This window comes from Poecilia reticulata, linkage group LG2 (assembly GCF_000633615.1).
Source record: "Poecilia reticulata strain Guanapo linkage group LG2, Guppy_female_1.0+MT, whole genome shotgun sequence".
Taxonomy (NCBI): Eukaryota; Metazoa; Chordata; class Actinopteri; order Cyprinodontiformes; family Poeciliidae; genus Poecilia; species Poecilia reticulata.
The window spans coordinates 4,485,412-4,497,335 of record NC_024332.1 but is presented as its reverse complement, the minus strand read 5'-3'; the positions used below and the strand labels follow the sequence as shown (position 1 = coordinate 4,497,335).

Below are 11,924 nucleotides of genomic sequence, written 5' to 3'. Positions count from 1 at the left end.
ACACACACACACACACACACACACACACACACACACACACACACACACACACACACACACACACACACCCAAGCGAGGAAACACACAGTCTTTTATCCCCTCCTTCCACACCCAGCCTCTTATCTCCATCCTTCTCCTTGGGGAGCGTTCCTCCAAGTGTAATTGTTGCTCCAGCAAGCCAATCTGCAAACATTAGGACACATTCCCCGATCCTATCGCGCTCTCTCAGGAACAATAGCCTGCCAATAGCATCGCTTGGAAGGCCGAGGCAGGAAGTGACACGCAGACGGCCTGTCTAGCGGGGTTCTGAAGGGGTCACCCCGATTCTGTAATAAGAAGCTAACGCCGCAACAAAGACTCCATTCTCTGCTCGCACCCTGACGGCCACAGCGGCTTTGGCGCTTTGCGTTATCTCGCGCAAACACATAAACTCACAGGCACAGACAAAGGGAACATGTATAGCAGTATTCTGCACATACAAAAGGACGAGAAGCGAGCGCGCGCGCACACACAGCTCTGGGCATGGCCGTTCCTTTATTACGTTTTATTAAAGCAGGAGACATGTTCTCCATGACAACAGCAGGAGCCGGTTTATTGTAGCTAACGCTGTTACGGCTGCATGAATGTGGGTTTGCTCATGCTCCGGTGGGAACTGTAAATCTAATGAACTTTATATTGAACCCAAACACCTCCACATTATTATTATACAGCTGTTGTTCAGTGGCAGACAAGGAAAACATCAAACAGATGAAGGAGATCTGGCAACAAAAAGCCGTAAATGTTCTAACTTGGGGTTCAGGAGCACGGCCTGCCTCCACTAGTCAACAGGAAAACCTACCGATGGCTTGTTTGTCTATGTGGTGCACATAGTTTTGTGTTATTCAATCATCCCTACCTTATTCTTACTGCCCCACCCATCCTCCTCTTCCTCCAGTCATACATTGTACGAACCCCTTTCATCCAACCAGCCTCATCACTTCTTACAACTTCCTTCCATCCCAAGGTAAGGTAAGGTAGTTTTATCTATATAGCACATTTTCAGCAACAAGGCAATTCAAAGTGCTTGACATGAGTTAAAAGGAAATACAAACAAAATAACAAACCAAGAATACCTTCCATCCTTCTTCATGACCTCCTTTCATCCCATTCATCCACCTTGTGCCTTTTTACAAAACATTTTCATCCCACTTATCTCCCTCATCCCTCTCCCATAAGATCTTTCATGAGATCTACCTGACGAATCTCAACCTTTCACCTCTCTTTGAAGAGAAGCCACAGTTGTGGTCCTTGCTGTTGAACTGATTGTTAAACACTGTAGTTGAATTAAAAATGCAGCCGCCTACAACTAGATTTAACCACTCAGCCTTCATAGCCCAATCAGCTCTTGACATAAAAGGGACGATTTATTTATTTTTCCAGTTTTCTTTCAGATTTCTGCGAACACTTCAATAGAGAACGAAAAAAAGCGGGGGGGGGATACAAGCACCAAAGGCTTGAAGTGTAATAGACTCTTCAAGTGTTGGCATTTTCACCGCCTATTGTGCTTAAAAGGCACACTTAAGATTCTCTGACATTTGACAGAGCCGCGATGGCTTTCTTACTTTGCTACCAGAGAGGAGCGACGCCCACGCTTTGTGCATCAGCCTCTCGCAGCTGCCGGTGATTTCATGCAAGTGCGTGACTCCGGCTACAAATGCACGCTGCATTGCATGCATTAATACACATCCAGCTGCTGCCGCATGTTCAAATGCACACCCACGAAGGATGACACCTTTGAGGGCCTGTCGATCACGAGGACCAGGAGAGGTGGGGAGCAGGGGGGGTCAGCAAGCAAAAACTGTTCAAAAATATAGCAGGGATGGCAAAGAATAGCTGAGACAGACAGGAAGCCTCACATACACACACAGATGTAGCTTTATCTGGTGTGACTGTGCAGACAGACAGTCATTGTTGAGAAGCCCATGGAGGGAACGGTGTGCAGGAGGCTATCGGCGCTCAGAGCCTCAGCAGATTAAGCCCTTTGGGGAGAAATCCTGCAGCCTCAACACTTTTTTTCCTCTGAGCTGCCCATTGAGCGGCCTCCAAGGAAGGTGGGGAGAGAGTTGGAGAGTGGAGAGAAAGGGATTACAGTGGAGAGAAAAACTGGTGGAGGAAGAGAGCGGGGATGAAAGGGAGGAAGAGGGAGACGAGTAAGGAGGGACGGATAAAAGACGGATTGAGGCGGAAAAAAGGGAGACGGGGATTGATCGGGAAGAGGGGGGGGAGGGTTGATTTATGATGGGTGGGTGTGGGAAAAAAGAGCATGGGAGAGAGGACGGGTGAGTGACAGATGTGTGTAGGAAAAGGTGATGAGGAAGTAGAAATTCAGACGGTAAGGTGGATGCAGAGAACCTGACGAGACTCATTAAGACATGCCTGCGCTGCTGCGGCTCCCTGTGGACACTGACCCCTCTGTGAAACCTCTGTCAGTCAGCTCACACACACACACATGCACACCCACGCACATATACAAACACACGCACACACACACACATTCATACATATATGCTCTATATTGACAAAAGGTGCACCAATATTTTGAATAAAATGAAGCACAAAGACGGCTTCTGCAAGTATTTGTTCAAGAATGCATCACTCCAACATGGCACCATGATGGAATGCCACCTGTGCAATACGTGTGCAATACAGTGGCAAAGATTTATGAAATTTTGTCACAAAGGATTATTCCACAGTCAGATGTTTTCAAAATGGAAGCAACTGAAATGGACAACAACTCTACCACGCTGTCAGAAGCTAAATGACATGATGTGCCAAAAGCTGCAGGACTCCAAACGTCATAAGACCTTCAGAGTATCTCAACAACAGTGAAGAGGGCTTCATGGATTGAATTTGCATTACCAAGTAACTGCATTACCAAGTAATGCATTACCAACACAGATTACACCAGTGATGGAATCATTGGTGTAAATCATGGCCACCACAACTCTGGTTTAGTAGACATGTTTGAGTGACGAATCAGAACAAATTTCCCTAAACTGGAAATTTGGGAGACCCGTACTTGCCTGACTGCATTGTCAAGTGTCATTTTTGGTGGAGGTGGAGTTATGATGCGGGGCATTTTTCAGGAGTTGAGCTCGTCACTTCTTAGTTCTCAGAGAAAGGAACTCTGAATTATTGCTAGGAGATGAATTGAAGTTATTGGTTCAAAAACCAATAAATTCAAAGTCCTTAACGAAGATTTCTCATCCGACATCAGTGTCTGACTACATGAATACACTTCAGGTAGAATGATCAAAAGCTCCCATAAAGACACTCCTAAAATCTTTTGGAAAGCCTTCCCAAAAGAGTTGAAGCTGCTACAGCTGCACAGGGTGTGTCGACAGAATTATAAACCCTATTAAGAAGGGGATAAAACTCAAGCTGATACGCATGTGAAAGCAGATGAGCGAATGCCTTTGGCAATATAATGCATATGTGTGCACAGTCATTGCCATACATCAATAGATGAGCGCATGCTCTTTTAATTTCTTGGTCATCTTTCACACTTAGTAAGCAGAAAGAGGCTCTCTTGTAGCATGCGTGCGCTTTGAGTGTTTTCGTCAGTGTGACTTGTAGGGAAGCACTCAGGAGCTGCCAGAGAGCCTCATGAATTACACCCGTCTCGTCTTGTGGAGAAGTCCATCTGTCTCCACATACACACACATGCACACGCCGCATATGTTTCTTCCATGCAGCCACCGAAACCTTGTTATGCCAGAACAATGACGCTGACTGCGTCCGCACTAGGCAAGTGGTGTTTGCAGAGGCACACCGTCGAAATAAAATTAAAATCTAGCAGAAGCTCCGTGGACCTCTCTGTGCTCCTGAAGCAGCTGCACAATCTAATTTTAGCAGATTGTATCAATGAAATAAGTAAACTCACTCTTTGCATGTGCGCACATTTGAGTCACTCCCAATCAACTTGGACTGGGAGATGTCTTTATCTTTGTTATCAGAGAAAATGTGCAAATGTCTGCATGTCTTAGCTCATGTCCTGCCGTGTGTGTGTGCGTGAGTGCATGTGTGCGTGTGTGTGTGTGTGAGTGTGAGTGCGCGTGTGTGTGTACATTCATGCTCTCATTCCCATTAGCTGCCTTATCAGGAAAGCATGGCTTCACGCTTTGGGATAAGCTGCAAGAGTGAGGAGGAGGGCTGATAAAGCCCTTCATCATTTTCGTGCCCGTACCCTCCCAGCCCACCACCACCATTACCAGCACCTTAATTAAAATGTGCTATCACCCTGAGAGAGGGAGGAAGAGGGCCGAGTGGGCAAGAATCACCCGTTCAGTCAACAAGTAAGGGCTGGACTTAATCTCAGACATTCTGGACTGAACCAAAGCAGAAGAATCTTTGTGAATCAAACAACATGAATGAGCGCGACTTGGAAGATTATATCGGCCCACATAATCCTACAGAATCATGGGGAAGGACTGCTGACTTTCATGTGGAAATCAAGGATCCAGAATCATGAGGAAGGGAAGAGATTTGCAGATTCCTTGAAGTTCGAAGTGAAGCTTCCACAGCTGGTTCTGGTCTACCAGGAAGTTTTAGAGCATTTCATGCTTCCTTGTGCTTAAAATGTTTATGGAGATGCTGATTTCATTTTCCAGCAGGACAACACTGCGAAAGGTGCTAAAAGTTGGTTCCATGACCATGGTGGTACTGAGCTTGATTGGCCAGCAGACTGGTTTGACGATGCAGTAATTCATGCACAAGGAGCCCCAACAAAGTACTGAACTCATGTACTACAGAATAGATGGACATCATTTTGAATGAGCTAACATTTTTTTATGTAACATTATTATTTTCTAAAAGATCTGTAGTCATGCAGACAAAAAAACAATAAGCCAAAGAGAGAGATTTATAAAACGTCTTTAGGCAGACGGCTACTTTTTGTGGCCAAAAAGGTCAAAAATCCACAAAAATGAACAGAAGAAGAAAGGATACTTTTCTTTTTTGTTTGATTTTGACAAATCTAATTGATTTCTTAGTTTGGATTATTCCCCCTCCTCCCTCTCGTTTCATCATATGTCAAGTTTTCACACAGTGCTGTGTTTCAAACCCCTCGGCCATTGTGGAAGAAACGTGGAACGGGAGGAAACAACAAATTTTCATGACTCACAAACAATGCAGCCAAGTTTGAGCAAGTAAGTGCAAAAACTCTTCACAGCCTAGTAAAGGAATGAATGTCCTTCAACCCACAAGTCTTCCTGCGTCTGGTGCGTTTGTTTGTGACGCAAGCAGGAGGTACAGTTTCCTGGTTTTAGTCATGTCCCTTTCTTCGTCAATTCTACAACTTTGAAGACAATTGGCAGCAGTCATCCCCAGAGTGTAAACATCCAAAAACAGGTTTTTTTTGTTAAACAGTGCTAAACGAGTTTAAAAGAAGATCTTAACCAACAAAAGCCTCATCAAAAGCAAATAAAACCCCCAAATCCTCTTTGCCTCCCAGTGTCTCCTCTTTCCTCCTCCCTCTCTAACAGGATAAGTGGCCCGTGCTAATCAGGCTAAATGCACAGACCTGGCCGTCCTGATCAATGCTTCAATGGATCAATGAAGTAAAGCAGATGGCTGCAGGAAGAGGGGATCTAATCCACAACTCTACCTATCATGTCTCCTTGTCCCTCAATGCGCTAAGAGTCAAACTTGCACTGCTAAGGCACGTCTTTGCACAAAAAAGCTTTCCTCCCCATCTGGGTGGAAAGGAGTAAAATTGCAGAGCCGGCACAAGCGAAGGAAAGCTGTGTGGAATCAAGTAATGCTGTGGTAAGTTTCGGTTTGATTGGTTGGCCCCCCACCTTACAGAGAGTTAGCTTTCAGGAAAACTGACTTCTTAAAAAAAGAGAGAGGGACAGCAAAAGCTCAGTAAAGCAGCTTTTTTTTTTTTTTTTTATTCACACCCTTGACTGTTCTCTTTTAAAACCTTCTGTGTGTTCAAATCAGCTCAAAATCCATTCAAAAACACTTTGGCTCTTGACAAAGCTGAACCCCCGCCGCTTCTTTTCTAAGCTGGTCCCAGAGCTCCAGCTAAGACCCCCCAATGCGGCTAATGCGACAAACAGAAGGAGCGAGCTTTGTTTTATTTATCGGGGGTCTTGTTTTTAATTTCACCCCGAGCGCGGCGGCCCGTTTCCAGGAGCTTTGCGAGGAGCCCGTGACTCCCATACCTGACTGGTATCGAACCGAGCGCTCCGTTTGTCTTCGGCTATGAATGCTAATGGGTGACCTTGTTTTTGCAGCTGATGCCACCGAGGCCAGGCGGATCAAAATGCAAAGGCTTTGAGAGGCGCATGGAAAAGAGAGGAAGCGCATCAAACTAATTAAAATGACAAGAAATTAAGAAATTGGAGTGATTATCACATGTAAAATTATATGTGGTCTAAATTCGACAGGCGAGTATATGCTATATTCAAAAGTTCAACATCAGTGTCCACTCTTTGTGAAGTGAAGAGTCAATTATACATTTAATGCCAGAGACGGCTTGAGTAAATGGAAAACAGCAGTTTTCAACAGTCTCAAAAAAAAACACCTTATGTTCTGATCTATCAGCGAATCAGACTGCAAAATGTTACACAACCACTTTTAAGCAGTTAACCAGTGAACACAATTAGGTAAAACAGTGGAATATATTTCCAAGAGGTGCTGCTCCACAAAAATTACTCAAAATAGAGAGCATTAAACAAAGTGAAGGTTTTGGTGTGGCCTAGTCAAATTTCAGGCTTTAATCCAATTCATATGATGTGGCGTGTCCTTAAGTAGGCTGTTTGTGCAGTTATTAATGCTGCTTACCAAAATATAAACTACATCACATATACAACAGCAGCTAAACTTGAATTAAAGAAACATATTTTAATTAGAATATGACATTTAGGTCTGTTGTACAATCATCCTCACAATAATGTAATGATGTTGACATTTAGACAGATTTTTATAAAAAATATATAAATAAATAAATAAAATTTACATTTTAAAGAATACTGTAGAGTTTCCCACTATTATTTCTTGTATCAAGCATTAAAAGCTTTAATAAACAAAACCCGCCTTAAGAAGACACTTATTCAAAGGATGCACAGCCACCCACTTAATAAACATGCAAATAAGCTGGTTAATGGCTTGCATACTAATGTTTATGGCAGCAGTAATTAATGCACATATCATGGAGTCAAGTTATTGTGATTACAGCACAAACAGAGTGGAAGTTTTAGAAAGAGCGAGGCGCATAGTAATAACGGATCTCTAATATTTAGATTTCTTCTGAGCGCTGAGGCAATCCAACGCGCCTCGGGCCAGAATCAGTTTGCTCCGAAACATTTCAAAAGAGCCCACCGAAAACATATCAAGTTACTACAGTCTGCCATCAAAAGCCAGAACTTCTGATAGCTTGGTTTTGTAACAAGTCTGAGCCAAAAACAGACTTCCCCTCTGTTTTTTTTTTTTTTTTTAATCTTCCTCTGATTTTCCCCCCACATTAACTGCATCACCCGGTGTCGCCTCGTAACCCTTCATGTGCTCTGTTCCCTCTGTCCAGTGCCATTTTGACTCCGTGACCCCCTGCACGCTTTGATGTCCCCTCTGTTTGAAGCACAATCCCCTCTCTCTCCCTCCCTACCCTGGATCTGCTCCCCAAGCCCTCCTACTGCTTGTTTCTAGTGCGGTTTAGTGGATGGCATGCTCTCCTCTCCTCTCCTCTCCCATTCCCTCCCCTGTCTGCTCGGCTCTCTGTCAGTCTCTGGCTGTAATGTGGCTCTTGAGGCACGGACATGTGGCGCAGTGTCTTGGCAGGAGAGGGAGAGAGTAAGAGGAGCTTGGGGGGTGGAGGGGAGGGGGCAGAGATGCCCGATGACTGCCAGGAGAACCACATCTGTCTCTCATCTGTGAGTACATGTGCTGTAAAACACACACAGCCAGAACGGACGACTCCTGCTGTAAGCTAGGCACTTTAAGAAGAGGAGGAAAAGCCCAAACAGAGCGACAGGAAGAGTGTTTACTTCCGACTGTATGAGCAACCAGACTGCTATGGGTGACTGAGCCTCATTTGTCATCCCACCGGCCGCATCACTTCTCAGCATGACGAGCCCTCAGAAAACAGTCTGACCACTAGATCCTAGGCTCAATGTTTTGCAGAGCAGTAGTTCCATTTTTAAACCCTAATTTGGTGTATTTTCAGTACTATGTGATCTAGTTACTAAAACGTCTTTGGATGGATAAATCAAGCCTACCAAGGACAGGGAAGCTAAATTAGTCTTTTACGCCCCTTTAAACACCAGTAAACCCAGTACAAACAATTGCCTGCTACTATGTGTGGCCAAAAATGGCTCTAATCAACCTGGACTCCTCCTCCCAACGAGAAAGCTTGAAGTCGATGTATGCAGAGCTCCAAAACCGGCTAACAAAAGGACTCAAAACTTCCTAAATCCGGCGCTGACCACAATCTCCTGCTTTTATGAGCTGTTTACAGAGAGCGCGGTGGCTCGGCGAAAAGCCCCTTCCCCAACTCCTGTCTTCATGCAGCACAGGAACTCTGGAGAAAACATGGAGCTCCAGAGGGATAGAGAATCGTCAACGTTTACCCAAATACCAGCTGCCACATTTTAAAGACTTTGTGGAAAAAAAACCTACAAATTTTGACACAAAGCAATCTGTAAAAGTGTTTCTTTCCTCTAATGTGCTTTGAAAAAAATCCATCTCAACACTTACTTTGAGCTATGTGAGGAGAAGAACCAMATTTAACACTCGAATTTCAACACAGAACATGGTAGTGGCAGTATTATGCAGTGGGGATGCCATTGTCTTATGAGGTATTTTAAGCGGGTCAGTGACGGATCATCTTTTTAGGATATGATACCAAAACAGTGACACCAACAACCTGAYCACAACCTGCCGTTTTCATAGTCATCTGACCACCGAGAGCGCTGTGAGCCCCCTGCCTCGAAAAGGCACCTGGAGCTACTGGGAAAGGGAGAGTGGTGGTCGCTAATGAACGCCCTAATGCGCGAGTCAAATCCCGCAATGACAGAGTGGCTTTTACGCACGCTTTCTTGGCCACCAGCAAAAAGTGGTGAAAATTGCAGGTTGCAGAGAGGTCCAGCCCTCTCTGTAAAACATTAAGCCTCCCACCCCCCTCCTAATSGGAAGAGCTTTTTAATCAAGAGAATGGGTTTGTTTATTGTTGCTGATTATTAATTAGAGTAAATCAAGGGGGAAAAAACACAAGGAGCCAAACGGGAAGTGTCCGAAATCTGAAATGCTTCYCGTTTTCCAGTCAGCTGTTGATGGTTTCAGTCCGTCTGGGACATGATAACTCCCGGKTTTTTTCTCCCTAATTTAGCAAATTAGTCAGTTTGGAAATGTTTACTTAACTGTAAAAATCTAAAAATGTGCGTATATTTCTAGGATTACGTAAAACAAAGATMCTTTTCTGCCTTATATTCACCGAACAGGGAGAGAGGAGAGGAAAACGGTTTGTGGATTACACCAAATTATGTCAGATGTTTAGGTGGGCTGGAAGATAAAAAACCAACAAAAACAAAACGCATGACGCCCAAACTCTGGGAAAAATGAGTTTAAAGGTGACGATCCGTGCGCCAAAAGCAAGAACTAACTCAAACTCACCGCTCTGTCCTCCGACTCCACATCCTAAGTGACACAGTGTTATTAAAAATCCAACCAGCGTGGTGGGAAAATCCATCTCGGATCAGGCAAAAAACCAAAACCAAAAAACAAAAATAATATAAACAAAAATTGAGTCTCTGCTGTTTCCACTTTGCTGGACTTAAACGCTGCAGTTGCTCAAAAACACAAAAATCCACATCCACTTCGGTCGAAGCCAAAATCTAGAAACCTTTTAAATAAAAGAACCCCCGATATCACTACAGGACCATTCGCTGGGAAACAAGAACATGGGAGTGATACTTTAAAAACTCATCCGAGAAACACTGAGGGAGCAAAGTTCTTGTGGAGAGTCTGGACAGCGGCTCCAGGGTCGCGTCAAGTTCCGACACAGGCTCCMMTGTCTGTCCGAGTATCTCCTCCTCTGCCGCTCCTGCGTATTTTACGCACGCGGGGGTCGCTTCTCCTGCAGCGAYCTGAAGCCCACCGCCGCGCTCCGAGCGTCGGATGCAGCTTTCCCAACAAATCAAACTGGAAACAGTCGGGCACGGATATAAACGACCGGTCTTCTCCTGTCTGACGGACCGCTCATGCCGCGCCGCTCTCCGCTTCACAAGCCCTGCGCTCCGCTCCTGCTCCGCTCTGACACCAGCGTGCGTCCCGCGTCTGCCTGCGAGCTGTGTGTGCAGCGTGTGTGTGAGTGATCGCTCTTTTGAGCTGAGCAGCTATCGCGTTACAGTCACGGCGCCCGGGCTCCGCCTCCTCATACCCCTCCACCCCCCAGCCCTCCTTCTTCCCTCGCTCACTCCGGTTCTTCACCGTTTATTTGCAAGAGAGAGAGACAGAGAGAGAGAGAGAGCATCCACCCACCCCCAACACACACAGCCCCTCTTCCCCCACAAGATGCCACAGATATGAACTCTTCCACAGATAAAACCACATTGTTATGGTTAAACAAGGGACCCCAACTTCTCCAGGGGACGTTTTTATCTCACAGGACCGGCACAAGAAATAAACGCAGCGGTTTGCAAGTGTGCCTTTTGTGTTCAGTCTCAACTTTTAATGTCAAAAGTTGCCCCATCCTTAATAGGAAAACTGTCCTGCAGGCCAGGTCAGAGATTGTCATAGAACACCAGTTTTATAACAGATTGGGGTTTGAACTTTGACTAGGACATTTTATTACATGCATTTTCTGTGATCAAAGTAATTTTTTCGTTGCTCTGGCTGTGAGTTTAGAGTTATTCTTCTGGAAGGTATTCATCTTCTAAATGACTCTGAGGCGTTTCTCTGCCCATGCTGAAGAAAAGCCTCCCCACAGCATGATGCTGCCACCACCATGTTGCTGTTTGTTCATGCTGATATACATTGGTAGTCCAATTAAAGAAGTGTTTTATTACAGTAATGTTTGGTTCCGACAGTAATTTAAGGGATTGTTTTAAAAAGTGGTATGAGGTCACACTTCTTGTATCTTTAACATTTTTATTCAACATTTCTAAAGGACAGTATAACATGCAAATATTAGCGGTTTCCACAGTAATCACAATCAAATAAGCACAAAAACACACAAGTACATTATCCGACATGTTTCAAAAATGCTCTTCCGGTCTTGCGCAAAATCTTAAACACGCTCAACTTTGCAGATGCAACCGGCCTGAAATGCGCCTGCGAACACACTCGCGAGGGCTCTGCATCCTCGAAAGAGTGAGAAAGGGAGGAGACATGGCGCACGGCCGCCTTTCACCACAAAAAACACATCAAACAACCGAGGCAATGTCAGGGCCCTTAACCCACCATAGAGAGCCCACCTCAGCCCAGCCCAWTGAATGTCAGCCCTGCAATCAGCCAGGCCTAAATACAGAGCGGGGAAGCCGTGTAATGACACAGTAGTGAGGCCCAAAATAATCTGCTGAGAAAGGCCTCTGCAGTGTCCAGCCCATGTGCCCTGCCTGTGGCTTGTATTACCTTGTAATGGAGTGGACTGGCAATATAATGACTGCATGTAACCTTGCTGGAATCTTTATTTGGAACAGCTCAGTGCATTCCTACCGGTCAGGACTCATGGGAATCCTTCTGAGCCAACACAATTGTTTTTCGGGGGAACTTTTTTACCCCAGGCTCCSGCAATGACAGGAATCAAACTTGGTGCTTGGAGAATTGGAAGAGGCTCGACTTTTTCCAACCGACTCGATTYTCGCTGGGTTCAGGAAGTCCTGAGACGTGAACGCCGTCGACAGAGTGACCCCCAATGCCCTTGACAGAAGATTGTGTGACGGGTC

The 11,924-nt window shown here is 45.1% G+C and overlaps 1 protein-coding gene across 2 annotated transcripts in view; it reads right to left on the bottom strand.

Moving 5' to 3' along the window:
• nrp2a (neuropilin 2a) overlaps nucleotides 1-10,364 on the bottom strand; it is a 68,170-nt gene extending 57,806 nt beyond the window's left edge. Inside the window, exon 1 of one of the 2 annotated variants that reach the window (XM_008427472.2) lies at nucleotides 9,652-10,364. In XM_008427472.2, the coding sequence (XP_008425694.1) occupies nucleotides 9,652-9,727 (76 nt within the window). In that variant the 5' untranslated portion in view covers nucleotides 9,728-10,364. The remainder of the gene's footprint in view (nucleotides 1-9,651) is intronic. The other variant, XM_008427464.2, reaches the window with a different exon arrangement.
• Between the last annotated feature and the right edge of the window lie 1,560 nt (nucleotides 10,365-11,924).